At 37.3% G+C, this 24,831-nt stretch overlaps 1 protein-coding gene across 3 annotated transcripts in view; it reads right to left on the bottom strand.

Moving 5' to 3' along the window:
* The window catches only part of LOC136165203 (NHS-like protein 1), a 142,536-nt gene that overhangs the window by 18,010 nt on the left and 99,695 nt on the right, over positions 1-24,831 (bottom strand). For 2 of the 3 annotated variants that reach the window (XM_065931273.1, XM_065931275.1), the window contains exons 3-5: positions 20,510-20,637; positions 7,143-7,335; positions 2,915-3,046 (exon numbers count right to left, since the gene is read on the bottom strand). In XM_065931273.1, the coding sequence (XP_065787345.1) occupies positions 2,915-3,046; positions 7,143-7,335; positions 20,510-20,637 (453 nt within the window). The remainder of the gene's footprint in view (positions 1-2,914; positions 3,047-7,142; positions 7,336-20,509; positions 20,638-24,831) is intronic. The other variant, XM_065931274.1, reaches the window with a different exon arrangement.

Below are 24,831 nucleotides of genomic sequence, written 5' to 3'. Positions count from 1 at the left end.
AATCGTTTCCAGTATCAAGGTCTTTTCCAATGAGTCAGTTCTTCGCATCAGGTGGTCAAAGTATTGGAGTTTCAGCTTCAACATCAGTCCTTCCAATGAACACCCAGGAATGATCTCCTTTAGGATGGACTGGTTGGATCTCCTTGCAGTCCAAGGGACTCTCAAGAGTCTTCTCCAACACCACAGTTCAAAAGCATCAACTCTTCAGCACTCAGCTTTCTTTATAGTCCAACTCTCACATCCATACATGATTACTAGAAAAATCATAGCTTTAAAAATAAACAAATGGGACCTAATGAAACTTGAAAGCTTTTGCACAACAAAGGAAACTATAAGCAAGGTGAAAAGACAGCCCTCAGATTGGGAGAAAATAATAGCAAATGAAGCAACACACAAAGGATTAATCTCAAAAACATACAAGCAACTCCTGCAGCTCAATTTCAGAAAAATAAATGACCCAATCAAAAAATGGGCCAAAGAACTAAACAGACATTTCTCCAAAGAAGACATACAGATGGCTAACAAACACATGAAAAGATGCTCAACATCACTCATCAGAGAAATGCAAATCAAAACCACAATGAGGTACCATTACACGCCAGTCAGGATGGCTGCTATCCAAAAGTCTACAAGCAATAAATGCTGGAGAGGGTGTGGAGAAAAGGGAACCCTCTTACACTGTTGGTGGGAATGCAAACTAGTACAGCTGCTATGGAGAACAGTGTGGAGATTTCTTAAAAAACTGAAAACAGAACTGCCATATGACCCAGCAATACCACTTCTGGGCATGCACACCGAGGAAACCAGATCTGAAAGAGACACGTGCACCCCAATGTTCATCACAGCACTGTTTATAATAGCCAGGACATGGAAGCAACCTAGATGCCCATCAGCAGACGAATGGATAAGAAAGCTGTGGTACATATACACCATGGAATATTACTCAGCCATTAAAAAGAATTCATTTGAATCAGTTCTAATGAGATGGATGAAACTGGAGCCCATTATAGAGAGTGAAGTAAGCCAGAAAGATAAAGAACATTACAGCATACTAACACATATATATGGAATTTAGAAAGATGGTAACGATAACCCTATATGCAAAACAGAAAAAGAGACACAGATGTACAGAACAGACTTTTGGACTCTGGGAGAAGGCGAGGGTGGGATGTTTTGAAAGAACAGCATCAAAACATGTATATTATCTATAGTGAAACAGATCACCAGCCCAGGTGGGATGTATGAGACAAGTGCTCAGGCCTGGTGCACTGGGAAGACCCAGAGGGATCGGGTAGAGAGGGAGGTGGGAGGGGGGATCGGGATGGGGAACACATGTAACGCCATGGCTGATTCATGTCAATGTATGACAAAACCCACTTCAATGCTGTGGGGTAATTAGCCTTCAACTAATAAAAATAAATGGAAAAAAAAAAAAAGAAAATCCATAGCTTTGACTAGACGGACTTTTGTCGCCAAAGTAATGTCTTTGCTTTTTAATATGCTGTCTAGCTTGGTCATAACTTTCCTTCCAAGGAGTAAGCGTCTTTTAATTTCATGGCTGCAATCAACATCTGCAGTGATTTTGGAGCCCCCCAAAATAAAGTCAGCCACTGTTTCCCCATCTATCTGCTGTGAAGGGACGGGACCGGATGCCATGAACTTAGTTTTCTGCATGTTGAATAATTATAAGCAAAGAAGTCCACAGGTGGACCAAAGAGAAAAAGGAAGACTCACGACAGGTCGTGGTCAGTTGGTACAATCATTACAACAGCAGCGAATACGTTTACGTTAATAGTAGTGTATGTGTACACTCAGTTGTGTCCAACTCTTTGCGACCCCATTACATTGCAGCCCACCAGGTTCCTCTGTCCATGGGGTTTTCCAGGCAAGCATACAGGAGCGGGTTGCCATTTCCTGCTCCAGGGGGTATTCCTGACTCAGGGATTGAACCCTCATCTCCTGCACTGGCAGGCAGATACCAGGGACCATGTGCTCTGCCTGTATAAATTCATTAAATCCTCGAACAGCCCTATGAATTAGGTTCTACTAACATCAGCGACCACACTTTTTTTGAGTGAAAAAGTAGACTCAGGGAGGTGAAATAACCGACTTGAGGTGGCCCAGCAAGTAAGTGACGGAGACAAGATTCACTCTGAAGCAGCCTGGTACTGAAGCCCTGCTGCCTCAGCAGACATTCCTGATGGGCCATGAAAAAACAGGTAGAGGCAAAGAATACAGAAAGAAAAGAAAACGTTATCCAAAGCATACGTAAAGATAAGCAGAAACAAGATGGGAGAGTGAATAATGAAGTAAACCATCTTCTGCACCAGTCAAAAGAATCTTTTGGTTTCTGCTTTTCAACCACATGTTGAGAAATACCAAACCAAAAAGCAACGAATTTGTTTCACCAGAAGTACCAGTAAGGCATTATCCGACACAAATGACTATCTTCAATTTTACTGGTATTTTCTAATGATGTTGGATGAAAAAATGCCACCAATATTGTCAGTATAATTAATGAAGCCCATACTCACAATTTGAAGTCCTAGAATAAGTTTTCGGTTTCATGAAAACTTATGAAATTGTTTCTTTCTAAATTGAAAGTGAATTTTACTGTGGGCTTGTCCACTGTTGAAGGTACACAGAGATGATGACATAACTGCTTAATTTCTATCATCCCAGTCAATAGTTTTCATATATGCTCTTCCTCTTACCTTGTCATCAAAATTCAACAAATCACCCTCATGGGATGTTAAGATTTGTACCCAGTGCCTCGTTCAGGAAAGAGGCTGACCCTCTGGGGTACCAAAAGGCTATCAGAATGTATTGATTTCATAAAGACCACCGATCAGGTTAGGGTAGTAATGGTGAGTAGCAATGAGGGGCAACAGAATACAGTTCTGATGAGCCATACCTAGCTCCTTCTGTATGCTGTCAGGGACTCCTGTAATAGTCTTTCTCCTTTTGACTTTCTTCGGTCGTCTTACCAGAGTGTCTGTGTAAATTAGAGACCGCCGAAGGCTGGCCTGGCGATCGAAATTCTCCCCTAATGCAGAGTAGTAGAACAAGCAAAGCAATGTTATTTTCAAGCAAGCCGACACCATGCACTTTCTTCCAGAAGCTTGTTGTAAAATGATAAGAAGGTATTAATAATGATGTTAGCCAGTCATACAATGATGAATGGATGCTGAAGGGCAAAAAAGACAGGAAAGCACGTTAGCATCATAAGGCTGTTTTCCAGTTTCTGGGTGTATGTCCATTCAAAAAAAGCACCTTGAGCTCATTTGCAAATGCAAACTGGTGAATAACACATTGGACGAGTGATTTTGTGTTATTTAAAAAATGGGTTATTTTGGAAGTGTTTCACAAAAGTCTTCAGTCACCAAAATCACGCTTTACATCAGCTGGAGATGAATTTATTTGCTTCATCTGGTCCTCACCAGAGACCAAAGTATTGTCTTGTACGATGTGATGAAACAAATAACTTAATCAAGAATTCCTAGGTGAAGACTTTTCTTCAGTCAAGAAGGCTCATAATTTGAATAGACTGTGGTAATTGTTATGGTGTGAGACACAATGATAATGAAAAAGCCTTATAATGATAAAGCACTTTTATCACAATGAGACCCAGTAGCACTGTGGTTTGTTAAAGCTAAACTGCTTCTCGCTGTTTCTTAATCACGTTTTAAAAGTTGATCTAAATTCATTTACAGGTATGTTGAAATCAAACCCAGAATGACACATCGAAGTTTTTTCTTTCTAGTGTGTATATTGTGTGATTATCACACCGTGGGATAACCTAAAATAGTAACATATCAATTACTGTTTGGTCTGCTTCAAATTACTTGACACTTGAAGAGAAGTTTTATAGCATTGACCTTATTAAATGGTTCTTCCCCTCAAAAAGAGATTTAAAAAATACATATGTACACATACAAAATATATACTTCCATATTATAAGAAAAGTTAAAAAATTATTCACTCTTTTTAGCAACACCAATGCACATTCAAGGGTGGGTATACTGTGAACAATGTATCTTCTATTTTAATAGGAATACATTGTGAACAGAACCAATAAGGTTCTAATCAAAACAGAGAATAAAAGACCGGAATGATCAAAACACATTTCACCTACAAAGCAACAAACTTAGATGAGGGTTTGTAATTTGAAAATGCTCACAACTTTGTTCCTAACAGAGAAAACACAGAAATGATTTAGAGAAAACCCTGAAACACCAGAAGGTACCATCACTGTGATAAAGGCATCACTATGTACAGTAGCAAATGTGGCCTAGAAGAGGCCAGTCAGAACTTCACTGGTTCATTTGTTTTCCGTGGCAGAGGAAATACATTTCCTTGACTCAAATTATTAAGAATGGACAAAATATTAACAGACAGTTGCATTTAGTCTCCAGGTTTGCTTCCTACACAAAAAAAACAAAGATAAACCACCCAAGCTCCAAGGAAATTAAAAAACAAAACTGTGAGGATGAACATCTAAGGCATATACCACTACTGGTGCCAAACTCTTCATCCTTCATCGTGACCTAAAAGGACTGTCTCCGCTACTGGGTTAAACATTTCTAAGAGCAGGGACCGTGACTGCGCACCCTGGCATCGACTGTAGCATTCAGCTCGATGCCTGACACGAAATGGTTATTCAGTAAAGGTCTACTGAGTTGAGAGGGATTTAATTATTCCTTTTCATTGAAAAAAAATGGCAGTAGTCCCTCAGGGTTACTACTTAGAAATCAATTTAGCTAGCTCAAACATCAGTCCAAAGGCAGTTTCTAAGAACTGCTTCAGCATGCTTACTCACTCTGTTTATCTTCCAGGTGTAAGAGATGCTATCCCACATGGCAGATTAAACAACATACTCATATGCACATTTTATTTTACACATTTTTTTCTCTTCAACTCTTAGAACAGGATGAGTTCCCACAGGACACAGGACTGTGACTAAAAGGAGTAAATCGATTTTCAAGCCAGCAGCTCATTGTACTAATGTTTTTTTCCTCTCTGCCTGGCAAGCATCTCTCTGCATTTGAAATAATATATTTATTGGCATTCCTTCCTCTGCTGAACTGTACTGAAAACCAAATAGAAGGTCAATGTTCACCCAAATGAGTGAGCACATGACAACGCCCTACAGGAAGCTACATTTTATCTTCTAGTGCTTTGGAAATGTATCATTTAAAGAGTCGGGAGTTGCATAACCTATGTCAATTCAACCACTAAAAGTAAACAAATTTAATGCTTCTTTATACCAGAATATCAGAAAACTACTTCTTTATGAAATGTTTGTGTGTATAGTAAACACACAGATCCAGAAAATGGATCAATAAATATGTCATTAGGCATTTGCCTTCTACATTTCCGAAAATGTTAATCACTCAAGAGTAAACCGCATTTTGTCCTAACTTGTATCGCTCATTTCTTTATTGTCTTTCACCTCTCCTCTGTGGCATTTTCAAGGCCTCCCTTTAAACTCTATGTAATTCATATCCACTTACTCATCAGACAGGAGAGAATAAAGTTCAGAGGCTGACACTGTCTGCTGTTGTGACAATGTATTTCACTGTAAATTATTCTTTATTCCTGAAAATCTATTCTGCTTTAAATTTCCTAATTTCATGATAATGCATTTTATCTGAATTCCATTAAGGATTGTTACATTTCATAGCACAATCTTATAATATTAATTCTGAGGCTTTTAATCAATCAAGTAATGTAATGTATTTTCTCGCAGAAAATACACAGCCATATAAACATTACACTTTGTTCTGAAATACAATTATATATAAAAATACTTTTAAAAGTATGATTTGGTGAATGAGAATCATACTCAGAAAAATCAATGCTATTTGCAAAGAGAATGGAATAAAATGCCATGCTATTCCTGCAAGGTTTAAGTACCGTAAATGTGGGAAAAGGTACATGTAATTTAAAATAATTCATGTACTTATTAAATTTCTCTGGAATTCAAAAGAGTTTTAAATGTAATTTTTAAACATCTTGTAAGGTTTAAAAAAATTCATCAATAACTATCAAAATACTCTTAGTCCCTTACAAGCTCACCAATGCCATGGTAAAAAACTTTCTAACAGTAGTCAAGAGCAGTAGCCTCAGAAACACAGCAAAGGTATGACGAGTTTTCATCCTAATTTTTTATGAAAACTTATCCTTAATGATCAACTGATTTTTTTAGGTTCTGACCTTATAAGTCAGATTTTGTATGAGCTGATTTATTGGTATGACTACCAATAATGTTTTCTTTTGAACACAGTCTAATGTCTGAAGCTACCAACTCTTAACATGTCTATTTTGCATTTTGTACACTCCCTAGACCGATGATCTATCTTCTCTGCAGGATGTGGAAGTAACAGGGCAGGAAAATTTTGATAATTATTAACAGTTCTCTATGTTTGTGAAAAACTGTCTTTGAGCTTTATGTACCTTGTCACTTTACACAGATGATTAAAACCTGAATATTCTGCAAGAACTTGAATTTCACATTTGGCAATTAATATTCATATGCCAGCCTAAATGTTCTAAATTTTTTATATTTAGAAGGAATGGATTTTTATTTGATGATTATAGAATTCAAATTATGGAGATCAAGATATAATTTTACTATCCTATTAGATTTTTTTAAATGTGTATTTCATATTTTATTTCAAGTGATTTCCCCCTTTTTCTACTTGAGAAAACAAGAAGGTAAGAAAATCATTCAGAAATATTAAATGTGTTCTTTTTCACTTTTATAAATGAGTTAAAATAGCCTTTTAGAAAGTAAACCTAATTTTTTCTCACCCAAGATCACATTTAGAAGATATTTCCATATAGCCAAAGTATTTTGAAAAGGCAATTCAATTAAAAGACACACTTAAGCTGAATAGCTGGACCACGGAGTACTCTGATATCAACCTTTGGTGATACAGTCTACAAATCTAAAAGCAAGAGACATTTGACATGCACACACATATACATTTTAGTATTCCCTTCATTCAACAAAGAGCAGGAAGTCAGCCCACAGCTATCTACCTCTGTTGTATGAATGACATGCTAAGAGCATACACCAAACAAAGAGCCATAGTCATTCTCCCAGAACAGTTGGAACCTTTCCATAGAGCAAAGCATACCAGTTATGTTAATAGGAACCACGTCAGCCTGGACTGTTTGGGCTTGCTGCCGCATCTTCTCTTCTGGTGTTGGCAAGGGAAGTGACTTGGTCCAGTTGGTTTGAGTATGAAGGTCAGAGCAGTCACTTGATGTTGGCGTCTTAGGTCTCCTGGTGGAAGTAAGTCTTTCCTCTTCTGATGAAGAGATAGAACACTGCAGGGGGAAAAAGTGAGAGGAAGCCATAGAGTGTAATTGCTGGCAGAAACATTTAAAAATACATTAAAAAAAAATTAAAGTGAAGCAAGCCAAAAAAACAAAATTGGTCACATTTAGGAATAAGAAGCAATTGTTCACAAGGGAACCGCTCATCATCTTGCATGTAACCCATAATATACCTGATTTGCTAAGCCATGAGGACTGGAAAAGGTTTTGCTGACCCACCAAATTTTTTAAGTTCTTCCTGTTTCTTTCTATATTTACTGTGATCAGAAAGCTTATGGATTTAGTTTAACATTAGAAGCCCAGAGAAACATCATGGGTTTGGCCATCAGTCTCTATTTTTATTTAAAATTTCTTTTTGCTCCAAGTAATTTCTAGCCTCAATCTCATTTCCTTTAGGCTCTGACCTCAAGTTTGAAAATGATAGAGCTATTGTTGTTCAACTATCTGTGCTCTTTGGAAGTTATTTCCATAGAAAAAGAAAAATCAGCTGTGCAATTGTTAAATTATCAGAAGCTGACCAAAGCTCTGCTTGGAGCTTATCAGAGCCCCATGAAGACATTTCTAGCAGTGTCTGTTTTGATACACATTAACATCCTAACTGGGGAGCCCTTTTCAATACCTTTCTTTCCTCACATCTTAAAATGTGTAAGCAAGAAAGTTGTTTTGGCAAGCATTTCATGATGAACTTCACCATGGCTCCAGCAGCTAGTTCTACGACAAATGCCAAGAACTGAAAAAAATTGCCACAGGCTCGTGCGTGCTAAGTTGCTTCAGTCGAGTCTGACTCTGTGACCCTGGGGACCTTAGCCTGCCAGGCTCATCTGTCCATGGGGATTCTCCAGGCAAGAATACTGGAATGGGTTGTCATGCCCTCCTCCAGGGGATCTTCTCAACCCAGGGATCAAAGCTGCTTCTCTTACGTCTCCTGCATTGGAAGGTGGGTTCTTCACCACTAGGACCACCTGGGAAGCCTGCCACAGACTCAGGAACAACAGCATTTTGTTGAGGAACGGCAGTTTATAATCATAATATACGCTTAAGAACTGCTCTTCAAGTTGAAAGCATTTAAACTACTACCTAAGGCATTAAGACAAATTTTACTTAAAAATGAAAAAATAAAAAAACATTCCCAAGGGAATACCTGTAAAACTAGCAGCCAAGTCAATTCAACACTTTCAACCACACCCCCCTAAAGGGGTAATTGCTATCCTGACTTCTAACATCCAGCTTCATTTGCCTGTTTTTGGATTTTCTCTAAGGGAAATCATATTGTATTTTCTCTTTTGTGACTTACTTCTTTCGTTTAACACAGTATTTGTGAAGATTTATCTATCTTTCAAAAGCATGTCTTGATACCCTTCCAGATCTAATGCAAGTTTCTAAGAGGACATTAGTAAGACATCTACAGAAATACATTACTTAGATATTCTGAACAGAAGAACACTGCTATCTCTGTTTACTGCTATTGAATTAGCCTTCCTGAAAAAAATCTGTGTTTATTCTACAACTAATAGCACTTCACATATTTGAAAAAGACTACTCTAGAGCTATGAAAATAGTGTGGTACGGGGATAGAGTCCTAAGCTAAGAATCCAAAGACCTGAGTCTATTCACTTTATATTTTTCAGTAGGGATCCTGAAATTGTTCCTAAACATTGAAGTTTCCTTTGCTGTAAAATAGGGCTGTACTCTCTACCACATCCCACTAAGGGCACTTGTGAACGAATGACATGATAGCTATGAAAAAGGCATTGTGGAAATAAAAATATATATATATGAACAGACATCTCAATATATGAGATTTTACATTATTAGTGCATAATACATATAAAATGATAACCTTTCTTTGCCACCTAAGGAAAATGTGAAATGTTTGTAATTAAAACTGACAAATAAATATATTCAATTTATTGAGCATGTTACTGACATCTTATTGTGACACTAAATTGCATCGTTTCGATTCATGTTTGATCCAACACTGGTTAAAATGACTACATCTACTGCAGATCCGTGAAAGGCAATTAAGGCTTCCCAGGTGGCTCAGTGGCAAAGAATTCACCTGCTAACGCAGGAGACAGAGGACACGTGGGTTCGATTCCTGGTTGGGAAGATCCCCGGTTGGGAAGATCCCCTGGAGGAGGAGATAACAACCTTCAACCAAAGGAATGTTTGGAAGAATTAAATTAAGTCATGGAGATCAAATCAGTCGACCCTAAAGGAAATCAACCCTGAATATTCATTGGAAGGACTGCTGCTGAAGCTGAAACTCCAATACTTTAGTCACCTGATGCAAAGAGCCGACTCACTGGAAAAGACCCTGATGCTGGGAAAGACTGAAGGCGGGAGGAGAAAGGGGCAACAGAGAATGAGACGGTTGGATGGCATCACTGACTCAATGGACATGAGTTCAAGCAACCTTAAGGAGATAGTGAAGGTCAGGGAAGCCTGGCGTGCTGCAGTCCATGGGGTTGCAAAGGGTCAGACACAACTGAGCAACTGAACAACAAAGTCATACCAATGTAAATCAATTATGTCTACCCTTTATGCAGTTGTGACACTAGAAATAGGTTTGATATACAATACTTATTATCTACCCTCACACTGCAGGTCCACAAACACACACAAATTAAAATTAATTTATATTTGAGAATTTCATGACAGTTTGTGTAAAGTTCACATTCAACTTCACATGTCTGAAGCTGAATCTCAACTTAGTAAATTATGTTACTCTTTCTGATACATACATACATAGAAATAATTTTTCAGGAAACCTTAAAATATAGCACAGATTTTAAAGGCCATAAGAAGCAAATCTTAACAGGTAAGCTTCAGCTTGATGGAAAATAAATAGCATGGCAACACCCTACCGAGAGGGTTCCCTCTTGCATGTGACGTCTGCCTACGGAGATGGTGAAGCACTGTTTTATGGTCTGTATTCTGCTCGGTGGGACTCATCAGCCCTGGTAACCTTCTTTTCTTTCAGTTGACTGAGACTGTCAGATTCGATAACTCTCACAATGAAGCAGATCTTCAGTTCAGCCTCGTTGCCATGGGATGATCACTAGGGATTGCTCCAGTATAACAACTGACAAAGATAATCTAGTTTATAAAGTACTCCCCTCCTTTGTGAGAAAATTTCCCAGACAAGCAGGGCACAGATAAAGTTGTATGCAAATGTGACTGTAACACAGGTGCCACAATCTACTAAAGAAAAATAAGAAACCAGGATGGCACACCTTTCAGAATGATCTGACTCCCACTGCTCTCAGGATTTGCAAATACAGCAGGGGCACGGGAAAAACCTCATCCATCTCAACGGCAGAACACGTCACAATTACTCCATCAAGATGGATACTGGAATGCCGTGGATTATTACCTTAGCGTCTTAACTCTTGTTGGCCACCCTCCCCTTCTCCCCATCCCTGCTTTAACAGTCTATTCCTCAACACAGAAGCCTGAGGGATCCTTTTAAAACATGTCAGATCATGCGGCTCCTGTGCAATCAATCTTACTAGAACCTACGAGACCCTACATGACCTGTGAACTGGCCCATTGCTATCTCTGACCTCATCTCCTACAATCCTATTCCCTTTTTACCCTACTCTAGCCACACCATCTTCCATCCAGTTCCTTATCAAGCACACTCCTGCCTCAGGGTCTTTGCACATGATGTTTCCATCATCTGAAATGCTCGTCCTTTAGACATCCTCATGGATAGCACCTTCTTATTCTTCAGGGGCTTAGTCAAGAGTGCCCTTCTTCTTGAGGTCTTACCTGCTAACCTGCCTAAAATTTCAACTCCTCCCCAATATTTTATATCTCCCTTCTCTTCTTTCTTTTTTCTCTTTAGTACATATCACCAGTATACATATATTTTAGCTATTTATCTTATTTGCCGTGCCCTTGAAAATGTAAGTTTCAGGAGACCTTAAATCAGAATGACATAGAGAACAATTTCACAATTTTAGCTAAAAAGGAGTCACCATTTAGTGACTGATGTCTCAACACCTTGCCCTAGGTTACAGGCTTTATAGGAATTGGTACCTCATTTAATTTTTTTTTTTTAACCTCATTTCATCTTCATAGCATTAGCCTCATTTTGTAAATATAGAAATGGAGCAAAGCAACTTCAGTTGTGGAAAGTTGACAAGTGGGCAATGGATTAGAACCTACAGCAGGCCTCAAAGCCCTGCTGCTAAATAGTATAAAATAACAACTTGATAATATTTGCAATAAATTACTATGTTTTCTAACTTAAAAATAAAAATATCTATTTATATCTCTGAATAAGAAAAAGATCTTAAAAAAAAAAAAGAATCTATAGTAAAGTCAGCAGTGTGGTATAATGAACGGAACACTTTAAGTATCAGCACACTGGCTCTGTCATTTACCAGCTCTATGTTTTGAGCAATTCAAGCTCCCTGTGTTAAGAACAGAATAACTTAAATAGCATCGCCATGCTTCATATTACGGGATCTCTCAGTACAGGGTGAATTTTTTTTTTTTTTAATATTGAGTTTAAAGTGGACTTGCTTTCAGAACTTAAATGCAGCTTGATTTATAAATGCAGTTTAATTGATCAATAATGTTCATTAATATCTCATATCCTTAATCTGGAAGGAGTGGACAGTCACAAATGAAACCTAAGAAACCATGGTTTCTTGTGTCAAACTGCTTAATTTACAAAGGGAGGTCACCTGCCATACCAGCAGTTGTTTTGTGAATTTTGGATGCTGTTAAGTCCTGCATTTCAGAACGTTGAGGTCCTGTCTGGAAATCAGACAAGTTCCCACCAGATGGATGGTGAGGCTTGAAACATGGTCTCTTTGGCAGACCGCCAAGTTATCAAAAAGTGGGCTTAAGTGAAAAACACATTTGCCCAGGCTTTTTTTTTTTTTAATCTGCTATGCTTTTAAAAATTAGAAAGCCTAATTATAGCCAGAGTTAAACTTAGCATTCATTTAGCAATTATTACACAAAAATAGACATAGAACAGATGGAACTATACAGAGCACCACTTAAGAGGGAAGCCACATACATTTCAGTCCTTTTTACAGGACACTGACTCAGTCTATGGTGTTTTTCTCTTCAGAATTAAACCCCTCTTGGGTGGACTCTTTTTTTTTTTTTAAAGATTCTAGATAGTTTATAAGGTGCCAAAATGTTTGCAGCCTTTTTTGGCTATATGCTTATTCCACCTTTAATATACTTAGACACAAGCAATCCTGACTTCATTCTCTTCTCTCCTTATTCTCCTTCCTCCTCCCCTGGGCTCTGGACCCAACAACAAAGCCAGGGGTAGTGGTTTGGGGGGTAATACACACAGAAACACAGTTTGTGGCCATCCAGAGCTCCACAAAGGCCAGGAGGTGGGTTCTACATTCACATTATTAAATAATTTCAATTGTTCCTCCTCTCCTATTCAATATATTACCAAAATCCAGCCCCTTCATCATAGGCTCTAAACTCTCTTACCACATACTGAATTGAAATATTTTAGATTTAAACTATCACATAAAAAGTGAACATAAATGTTCAAAATGATAATGTAATTTCTTGCCTTTAATGGCCTTTTATTATAATAAATCATATATACAAAGTATGTAACATAACAATAAATTTTTAAGAACCTATTACCCAACTCATGACTTAAAATATTACCAATAATTGTATCTACCCCATACTGTTTCCTGCTTGCCTTGAGGCAACCACTCTCCTGAATTCTGTGTTATTTATTATGCCTTTAACTTTTGTTAGTATGTGCATAAATATGTCTACATTACATGTTTAGACTTGCTTAGTTTGTATGTAGTTATACAGGAATACTTACAAAGATATAAAAGCATATGATTATATGAAGTATTAAATCCAAGTTTATCTTCAAATAAATGCACATTTGAGTCCATAAGATGCCTTCTTTATCAGTCATCATGTCAATGATACTTTGCCATTCTCTTTAGTGTTTTTACTTACCATTATGTTTCTAAGCCATATCCATGTAGTTATGTGAGCTTATGGTTAATCCATTTCACTGAAGCATACATTCCATTCTAATACATTTATCTATCCACTCTTTCACTGATGGATGATGGGTTGAAAAATGTTCATCCTATTATCTCAACAAGTGAAAACTCCCCTAACCAAGAGAGTGGTTAGCCAGTGAGAGATACAGCTAAGGCTCAATTCCACATACTCATTGTTGAGGGAAAATGGGCTCTGGAGTCACAGATCTGGGTTTCAATCCTAGTTCACTTTTACGGGTGAAGGGTGTGTTCACTATCTTGATTGTGGCGATGGTCTCATGTATGTATAAGTATGTCAAAACATACTAAATTGTGTATTTTAAAGGTGTGTAGTTTATTTTATATAAATTATACCTCATAATGTTCTTTGCAAAGAGAGGGAGAACTCTGTTTCAGGATTTTTAAAGCTATGTGATCTTAAGCAAGTAGTATGATTCCTCCAAGACACATCTGTGACCTCGGTACAAGCTGACTTACATGGTTGCAGTAAGAATTAAGCAGACTCACAGGTAACACCAGCTCCTAAGCTTTTCCATGCGCCAAACATGCTTGGCTCCATGCTGGGAATATCGAAATCAATATGATGGGGATGCTGTGTGGCCTCCCACCTCCACCCTGATCTAGAAGGGAAGGCAGATATGAATAGAGCCTCATCCCAGTGTAATGGGATGCGTGGAAGAAGAGAAACTGGAACAAGTTGAGAGATGTCCTCACTACTTGAATGCATAAAGGCCTGAAATGACAGACCACAATCTTCTCACCCTGCCTAAAGAGGACAGAGCAACAAATGCCACAGATCTCAGAGCAGCAAACACATGGAATCAGCAAAAACTCCTGTGTTTTCACTGCGTCCTGGAATTACTTACCCAGAGAGACCCAATAAGAAAATAACTATCTAGAATCATGTTTTCTAGATAGTTAAGTGATGCAAGGCCAGGGGCTAAGCAGGACTTAACATGGTTTTTTAAAACAATACCACGAATAAATGAACAAACCAAACAAGTCAAAGACAGAAGGAAAAGTGACAACAGCAGGCATAATGAGAAGGAACTTGGGTAATTTAGTAATCTTGTCCTATTACTTCAATATGGTGCAATGAAAAGAAATGAAATATAAAGTGAGAAGCCCTTTATATGTCTTCTTGAATATGTTCTGGCTATGTGATCTTGGGAAAGTAACTTAATATATCTGAGTCTCAGTTTCCAGATGGTTAAAATGATAGCAATAATTATTTAAAAATACTGATTTTATGGAAGTTCTTGTGAAAATGAGATATAATTTGTGAAAAAGTTCAGAAGTGTTCTACTATTATTATGAAGTGAGTACCAGTATAATAACCACTGGTAGTTCTACACACGGATAACCTGTAAAGTCACAACAATTAGAAAGCTTTAGTAATTGCTGAAACCTCTCAAATTTATTGCCTTAGGTAGGAAATTCTATGTTTGTGGAATAAAAGACTTAGAATGATTGAAAGAGTAGCCAAATTTTCATAAAACCAGACACTGTCTACTGAGCTAATTTCTTTGAAGTCTGGTTTGAAAAACCAAGCAGTTTAAAGACATCAGTCATCATTATTTGAGCATATAGTGTGCCAGGCACCACGCTTAAGGATTTAAAAACATTAATTCCCTTCAGCCTCACAATCATCTTCAAGGTGGGCAAGGCAATCAAGTCATTTATTATCAAAACCAGAATGCCTTTGAGAGTGAAAGGAGTCCTTTTAATAATTACACAGAACAGCAGCTGTAAACCAGGGCTATCCTGAGCAAAACCAGAACATGTGGTTTATGACCCTTCACAGTTGAGGAAACTGAAACTCGCAGAGGGAAGCAATTTGCCAAGGCCACCAACTTCGACAGGTGGGAAAGCTGCTCTAGACCAGTCTCCCAAGCATCACCTTATCCATGCTTCCTTCATGTGCAGTTACAGAGTAAGGCCACTGTCCTTTTGTCATCTTCAAAATCCTCCTTCGATTTAAATCTCTCATATCAATAAAGACTAAAACGGAACCTGAGATGATGCCAGTTCAAAGAAAAACAGAGACTAGAAAAGAAAATTTCAGTTTCCATCAATACTATGAAAGTCAACCATTTATTGCCACAATCCCAGTCTAATTTATCTGTCTGGAGAGAAGGGGGGCAAATTTCACACAAGAGATTGAGTAACTCATGACTGATATCCTTTCTGCTCAGACAATGGGGCCTCTGTGAATGTTTCCCTGATTCAGTGACCATGTCATCAAACATAACCTCCCACAATGGCAGTTGGAGATATGCCCTCTCAACTCACAGGAAGTATCCTGTCATCTGTAACTGAAATTTCCTTCAAATACCTGAATAACCTCTTTGGTAGTACCTGGCACATAATGCAAACTAACAAAACAAAAAACTGTCAAGACCAGAACAATATTAAAGCAACCGCTTACTCTTTGATTTCACAGTTGAATAAAAATGTTATTTTGTGAGATTTCTGAATCTCTTTGCAGACACTATTTCTCAAGCAGCATGTTTACTGTGTAGATGACATATATAACATATACTTGGAAACAGTTCAAACAATTTCTTTTCTTGCTACACTACATCACTACTTTGAAAGATATATATGTGGAAATCATCAGCAAAGTAACTTTCACTATACCATAAACACAAGTCCTACTTGGGAAATGTTTTGCATTTGGATAATTACTTTGGAATGATGAGCCAGAATAAGTAACGAAAACAGACATCCCCTAAGTTCTCTGTTCTCATTTACATGTCCTTAACTTCTGCCTTATTAGCAACTCTCATCTTAGGAGAGTGCTTTTATCCTAAGCACATAATAGATGCTTAATTATTACCTGTCCCTTCTTCTCCAGAGTTCACTGCTGTCCTCAGCATAGCCTACTTGGAAATACAAAGGGTTTTCCCAGTAGAATTTTCCTTCTAAATTGACTTCTGTGTACTCCATGTTTAATATGACCCCAACTGCTAGAGTGACATTTAAAGACATGATTGCAGTCAGAGGTCTTGGTCTTAACATAGAGACCATAAGCCGTTAGCTTGGAGCCCTTCATACAATGACTGGATCCCCATCTGATCTCAAATGCCAACTTCATCATATGCATGCATGCATGCAAAGTTGCATTACTCGTGTCCAACTCTTTGTGACCCTATGGACCATAACCAGCCAGGCCTCTTTGTCCAAGGGATTCTCCAGGTAAGAATACTGGAGTGGGTTGCTATGCCCTCCTCCAGGGCATCTTCCTGACCCAGGGATCAAACCCATGGTCTGTTATGGTCTCCTGTATTGGCAGGTGGCTTCTTTACCACTAGCACCACCTGGGAAGCCCTAAAAAGTTAGGTCACTTCCTGGACTTTATCTGTCTTTAACATTCTGTCCTACCAGTTTGTATATTCAGGTGCCACACTGCAGTGATTCCTGACTCTTTGTGCTTTAATACCTGCTCAGGCTGATTCTCCTTCCCCATTGCTCTTCGAGATTACAGCTTTGCTGGTAGGAACCTTGGACTCTCCAATGCTCTTTCTCCTCCTCCCATCCCATAAAAGAATTCCACACTAAAACAGAACAAAACTACTCAATTATTTATTGCTACTGTGCTAATTTTTAAAATTAACTTGGGCAGAATTGACAGCTTTTTGATATTGAATCCTCTAATCTAAGAGCATGTTGTATCTTTTCATTTATTCAAATCTTAGCTGTGTTCCCATAAAGTATTTTAAAGCTTTTACATATATAACTTGCATTTTTAAATTAAAATTTTCCCTACTTTGTTTATTGTAGCTATTTTAAGTAGACTTTTTCTACTATATCTTCTAACTTGCATATGTAGATATGAAAGTTATTGATTTCTATACATTAATATTATACCATATGTATATCTATACTATGTTATAGTGACTGCAAATGCCTGTCTTATTCTTTGTTCTAATGAGAATGGCCCATTAAAAATTATGTTGGATTTGGTGACAGGTAGGTACTTTTGTTAAGTTACAAATATCCACTTGTTCCCATATTATTATTATTTTTAATCAAGAATGGATGTAAAATTGTATCAAATGTCAATATCTACAGCTTTTATATGATTTTTCCCCTGAAGTATATTAACATGATTAATACATGACTGAATTACCTAATGATGAACATTCTTACATTACTATGGAAATAAATCCAGGTTGATTTTGAAGTATTCATCTCATAATGAGTTACTAGATTATGTTCCCTGTTACTTTTAATTTCTAATGCCAATATTCATGAATGAGATTGGCCAGTTCATCTTCTGACTTGTGTAGTCAGGTTTTGGTATCAGTGTTAAAACTAATTTATTAATTCTACATTTTCCTTCTTTTTCTTTGCTCTCAGACAGTTTCAAGCACTGGATTAACCTACTCTTTAAAAGCTTTAGTAGATTCTTCTTTGTGAAACTATCTAAGCTTGGTGTTCTTCCTCAATTTGGTTCAATTTTTAAATTTTTTTACTATTTCACTTTTCCCCCAGTTTTATTGAGATATAACTGACATTAATATTGTGAAAATTTAAGGTCTACAATGTGATGATTTGATGCATATATATTATAAAACAATTACCACAATAAGGTTAGTTAACACTTTCATCAACTCAGTTACTACTCTGGAGGTCAATATGATGTAATTTTTGATACGATTTTTTTTAACATGGAAATTAGTCTGTTAATATTCCCCCTCTAAATGTTCTAAAGTCAGATTTGATACTTTAAATAAATTAGAAAACCAGTTTCAACAGTAGCTATGTCTTCCATCTAACAAAAGATATATATAATTTTTATTCCTAATCATAAAATCTTCTGTTTGAAAAATGTTAGTGATTTCTGATTAGCTATGCAATAAGAGCTAACTCTTTCACTTGGCATTGCCCGTCTGTAATCTTGCTTCAGACTCCTTCCGCCACTACTCCTGTCATCACCCTTGGCGACCTCAGTATCCACTGAGCTGATCCATCTCACAACTGCTCTGATCCTTCACAACCACACCTCCAGTATGCCTCAGCCATCCACTCTCAGGGACAGGCTCTAGACCTAGTTGCCACATAATACGTGAATTGCAATTCTGGAGTGGTTCACTAACAGATAATCCTACAGAATTTGCTCTAGGTGTTGAGAAAAAGAAAAGAATCAAGAATGTGCCCAATGATTTTGACTTAAAAATGGGTAGAAACAAGTTGAAACTTACTGAGGTGAGGAAAACTATAAAAGAATCAGGTAGGGTTTTGTTTGTTTTTTTTTTGGAAGAGAGATGTGAGAATCACATTTGAATTTGAATCAGTTTAAGATAGCTGTAAGAAACCTTTAAGTGGAGATGGACAGCAAGCGGATAAATGCATGAGTGTGGACTTAGAAATTTAGAAAACTTCCATGTATGGAATTTAAGAGATAAAGTTAAGAGGTAGTATTATTCTAGGAATTAGGAGACAAACTTCAAGTCTTAGCTCTGCCACTTGCTGTATGCATCACTTGCATCTTCGAGGCATTAATTTCTTTATCTAGAAAGTGGTGAGTGAAAGACTGTTCTCGAAGATCTTCTTGAACAGGCTGTTCATCCTCCGTTCATTTAACTCCATAAATATTTTCACAGGAGAACGGAGCTGGAAGAATCATACTCCCTAATTTAGGCTATATTACAAAGCTACAGAAATCAAAACAATATGGTACTAGCACACAAAAAAATAGATCAATGGGTCAGGATGAAAGCACAGAAATAAACCCCTTTCTCTCTTAACATCCTCCCCCTTTCCCTCCCTGACTCCTCACCATTCACACAGCCACTCTTCGGATCTCTAGGTCTTTAGTATGTCTTACCTGTTACAAGAGCCCTGTAACTATTCTTTCACACACTACACCCTCTCCCAGCCCCTTCCCCATTTCCTAACTGCCCAAGCAAGAAGTTCTCTTTCAAATATTACCATATGACAAACACGTATTGTAGCATGTAATATATATGAAACTTTTTATTCTGGTGAGTTCTCCCTACCTGAGAGCTGTAAGTCTCCTGAGGCATGTCTGCACATGCTTAATACCTTATTAATCTTTGTGTTTTGTAGTATCAGGCATATGCTATATACATTTATTCACTGGCTGCTGTTTCTTCCTGCAATGCCCTTCTCCAAGACTTCTGCATGGCTAACTCTTTTAATCCCAATCACCTCTTTGCTTGGGAAAAACCTACCCTTTAATTTAAAATTGCAACCTCCTGCTCTATTCTGCTCCAGAGCACACATCGCTGAAACAGCGTCATTGCTTGCTTATTCTCAGTGTCTCAGCACCAGATCAAAGCGCTATCAAGAGAAGATTTCTTCTATTTGCTTCATTGTTACATCGCCAGCATCTAATATATTTCCTAGCACGTAAGAAGCTTAATAACTACTTGTTTAAAAAATGATTATAATTCTTCGTTTAAAGTATCAAGGTCATGGACATGTTAATCAGTCTGACTGTGGTAGTCATTTCACAAAACACATGTATATCAAATTATCACACTTGAACTTATATATAATTTTGTCAATATACTTCAATAAAGCTGAAAAACAATAAAAACAAAACAAAATCCTTACCATGTAATTCATCTACTGGTTTTAATTTTTCTTACTCACGCCAACAAGAAAAAAGTAAGTTTTAAAAAATTATAGACCACATCAATTCTGAAATAGCTGCTTTTCCTATTATGCTAAAAGACTTTTTTTGTATAGATCTTCTTCAACTTACAATGGGGTTTTGTCCAAAAAACCCATCATAAGCTGAAAACAAATGTCAAAATGCATATAACTCATTAACCTATCAAACATTACAGCTTTCCCCAGCTTACCTTACACATGCTCAGTTCACTTAACATTAGCCTAAAGTTAGGTAAAATCATCTAATACAAAGCCTATCTTATAATAGAGTGTTGCAAAGACAGTACTGAGAATTCCTTGTGTACTTATCAACAAGTCTTCCCTAATATTGACATATTATATCATCGTGGTACATTTGCCAAAACTGAGATTAACACAGGATAATACTACTAACTAAAAAACAGACTTTATCCTCATTTCACGAGTTTTTCTAACTTAGGTCTTTGTTCTGTTCTGGGAGCCAGTCGAGGATCATGTGTTGAATTTAGAAGCCTTACCTTTGGATCTGTTTCTTCATCCTCATCTTGGTAATCATCACAGAGGGGACTGGAGTTGGCTGCAAAGGTGGGTCCTTGGGAATAGTACTGAGAACTCCGGTAGCCATCCCGCCGTAACTTATCACATTCTGCAGGGGAAGAGGCCAGGGAGGGGAGAAAGGGCTTTGAGAACTAGGATTTGCTTACTCCTTTTTATTTACCTTTTCTTGTGATATTTTTCTACATACAATAATGATTTAAAATAATAACAAAAATGATGATAAAAAGAACTAAGAGTTAGTAAAGCAGCTACCACACCTTATATGCCACGTTAATACACTTTTTTTTTTTCTTTTTCCTTTTATTTACATGTGTTCCCCATCCCGATACGTTAATACACTTCAAAGGGACTGTTTTACACCTCTCAAAAACTCTCTGAGTCAGGGTAATTACATTACTTTTATTGAAGTATAGCTGATTTACAATGTTGTGTTAATGTCTACTATATAGCAAGTTGACTCAGATATACATGTATACATTCTTTTTTAACATTCTTTTCCATTATGGTTTATCACAGGATATTGAATAGAATTCCCTGTGCTATATAGTAGGTTGCTATTGTTTAGTCACTAAGTCGTGTCTGACTCTTTTGCGACCCCATGGACTGTAGCCTGCCAGGCTTCTCTGTCCATGGAATTTCCCAGGCAAGGATACTGGAGTGGGTTGCCATTTCATTCTCCAGGGGATCTTCCCCACTCAGAGATCAAACCCAAGTCTGCTGCATTAGCAGGCAGATTCTTTACCGCTGAGCCAGCTAGAAGCCTGTCCATCCTATATGTGATAGTTTGGATCCACTAGTCTCAAACTCCCAATCCTTTCCTCCCCTCCTCCTTAGCAACCATAAGTCTGTTCTCTGTGAGTCTGCTTCTATTTTGTAAATAAGTTCATTTGTGTCATATTTTAGATTCCACATATAAATGGTATCATGATATGTCTTTTTCTGATTTACTTCACTTAGTACGATAATCTCTAGGTCTGTTTATGTTGCAGCAAATGGCAATATTTCATTCTTTTACATGACTGAGTAGTATTCCATTGTATATATGTACCACATCCTCTTTATCCATTCTTCTGCTGATAGACATTTAGGCTGCTTTGATGGCTATTGTAAACAGTGCTGCTATGAAACAGGGATGTATGTATCTTTTCAAATTAAGAGTTTTGTCTGGGTGTATGCCCAGGACTGGGATAGCCAGATGACATGGCAACTCGATTTTTAGTTTTTTGAGGAACCTCCATACTGTTTTCGATATGCACTATAATTTTCGACATGTAACAATTGATGATGTAATTCCACATCAAAAAACACAAGCAATTCTCATGTGAGGCTTGCCTTTTAGACTGATCAACTGGAAGTGAGAGATCACGGATTATAATCTCTCATTCTGTTTTTACTTCCAGTTTAATTTGATGCCAAACAGACAGTAATCACTGTGTGGAGTTTAGCACAAAGCTGGGTGGCAGTCTGAGATATCTTCCTGTTCACGGAGCAGTGACTGGGGCCGTTGGCTGCTCAGAGACTAGGGATTCTCTTCAAGGAGGAACCACTGCACGGATAACTCCCATCAGTTGAGGGAGAACACCGCAAGGGTTCTAATGACATTTTAAAGCCCCAGGAGCTCTCCCATGACTTAGATACCTCAGAAAAGTATTTGCCTTGCAAAAGGATTCCCCACAGTGTTGCTTTAAATATCCATCTTGTTAAAGGAAGGTGACAGGTGTTTGGTTTGGGGCAAGCTTCCTCTTTGTACAGTTTTACAAAACCATGCAGCTAATGGCACAGAACTAAAGCAGGGCATCTTCAGAGCTCCCTTTTAACACTAGGATCTAAGCTGCTTCTTCAAAGAGGAGATGAGCAGCTGCTTTAGTGGAAGGATAAAAATAAAAAAATCCTCACTCTCCTGTGTTACCTATCTCATGGTGGGAGCAGAGAGTCAAATGAAAACTACACATCAGACTTTTATTAAAACTCCATGGAAATAGTCACAAAGTTCTTTTAGAACACCAAGCTAACCGAAAAATTGTACAGGTAATCATAAGATAGTTAAACACTAATACTTCAGTTACTTATGGGCTGAATAATGTGTGGGCTGGACTGGCAACCCATGCTAACTAACACTGAATAAAAAAAGAAAATTTTAAAAACTTTCTGACACCTCAGAGTACATTTGAAAAAATGAGGATTTATAATACTAATTGAACCCTTTTCAGTGAAAAAGACTTCCACATTTTTCTCCAATATTTCACAACTTCTCTACAAAAATAAATAGTATCACCAGATTCTGTTCTCATTCCTACAAGGGTGTTACATAAAGCATGATGACTAGTTTTCAAATGGTGTTCAGTGCAGAGTTCTTGGATTCTGTAAATATTTTACTTTTCAAAATGATTTTAATTATTTCCTCTTGGCTGTGCTGAGTCTTCATGCTGCCTGAGCTTTCCTCTAGTTGCGGGGAGCAGGAACTACTCTCCAGTTGGGGTGCACGGACTTCTCTTGTTGTGGAGCATGGGCTCCAGGGCGCATGGACCTCAGTCGTTGCGGCTCCCAGGATCTAGAGCATAGGCTCAGTAGTTACAGCGTACAGGCTTAGTTGCTCCATGGTGTGTGGGATCTTCCCAGATCAGGGATCGAATTCGGGTCTCTGGTACTGGCAGGCAGATTCTTTACCACTGAGCCACCAGGGAAGTCTGATTTTATTTTTTTTATGTTAAAGCTAAAATAAAACATAACACTCAACCCTATAATTCTACATGTCATTAATTTGTATTGCTAAATTAACTTTTCTGTAGTCCTATAGACTGAAGTCTCCTAAGGATTCAGGATGAATCTTGTAAGATAAACTAATAAAAACCTATTACCACTGTAAGTTACTTATCACATAATTTGGTGCTTTCAAAAATAGTTACCAAACAAAACAAAACACAAAGTTAAGGCCAAGGCCCTTTAAACCAAATCCTTTTCTTATTCCAAAAATAATCCTTTTCACCCTCATTCACTGACCTTAAGATAAGTACAAATCTTAAATTATAGAATTTTATAGCACTAAAAAAATCGGTTCTCAATATCAGGTACCAAGTAAGAATATGTTTAAAAAAGATTCCTCTGCAAGGACTGCTAGGCTAGGTCATCTCTAAAGGTGGTATTCATTTTGATATTCTTGGCAATAATATTAAAAATATCCAAAATGTTATCATCAAAAAAGACAACAAATCACAAGAGTTGGCAAGAATGTGGAGAAAAAGGAACTGCAGTACTGTTGGTGGAAATGTACACTGACACAGCCACTATGGAAAACAGTATGGAGGTTCCTCAAAAAATTAAAATCAGAACTATCATTACAATTCAGCAATTCTACTTCTGGGTATTTATCTGAAGAAAATAAAACAGTAACTCAAGAAGATATATGTACTCCAATGTTCATTCACACACACACACAGAGGAATATTACCCGGCCATAAAAAAGAATGAAATCTTGCCATTTGCAATAGCATGAATGGACCTAGAAGGTATTATGCAAAGTGAAATAAGTCTGTCGCTTCTCGGCCTTTTGGCTAAGATCAAGTGAAATAAGTCAGACAAAGACAAATACCACACGATTTCACTTACATGTGAAATTTAAAAAACAAAACAAACAAATCGGAAACAGACTTAAAGATACAGAGAGAAAGTGGGTGGTTGCCAGATGTCAGGGGTGATGGGGTTGGGCATAATAGGTGAAGGGGATTAAGATGTACAAAATTCCAGTTATAAAATACATAAGTCATAGGGATGTAATATACACCCTTATATAGAACATAGTTGATAATACCATAATAATTTTGTATGGTGACAGATGTTACCAGACTTACCATGATCATTTTGCAATGTATTTAAATATCAAATCAGTATGTTATACACCTGAAACTATACTGTACATCAATTATACTTCAAAACTTTTTAATTAAAAGGAAATTAAAAATAGCCAAATGACATACCTTTTAAAGCTTATAAAACCAAAATACTGCAAAATTGTTATCCATATATTAAAATCATGAAAAGCTGGCAATTGTTAGTATTCCCAATATGTGTCATCTTTCAAGCCTAGTTAAAAGGGCAATGTCTTTTCTTTCCATGGTTAAATTTATGTCACAAACATGTTTAAATAGTGGTATAACAAACTAGCATATCAAATGAACATGGTGCTCACCTAAGATTAAATTAGGTCATATAAATTTATGGCAGATAACCAATTTTTTAATTCTTACCAGATTAATCTAACAAACTCATTAATTAATCTAATTAA

This window comes from Muntiacus reevesi, chromosome 3 (assembly GCF_963930625.1).
Source record: "Muntiacus reevesi chromosome 3, mMunRee1.1, whole genome shotgun sequence".
NCBI lineage: Eukaryota > Metazoa > Chordata > Mammalia > Artiodactyla > Cervidae > Muntiacus > Muntiacus reevesi.
The sequence above is the reverse complement of the archived record's forward strand: the minus strand, read 5'-3'. Positions and strand labels throughout refer to the sequence as shown.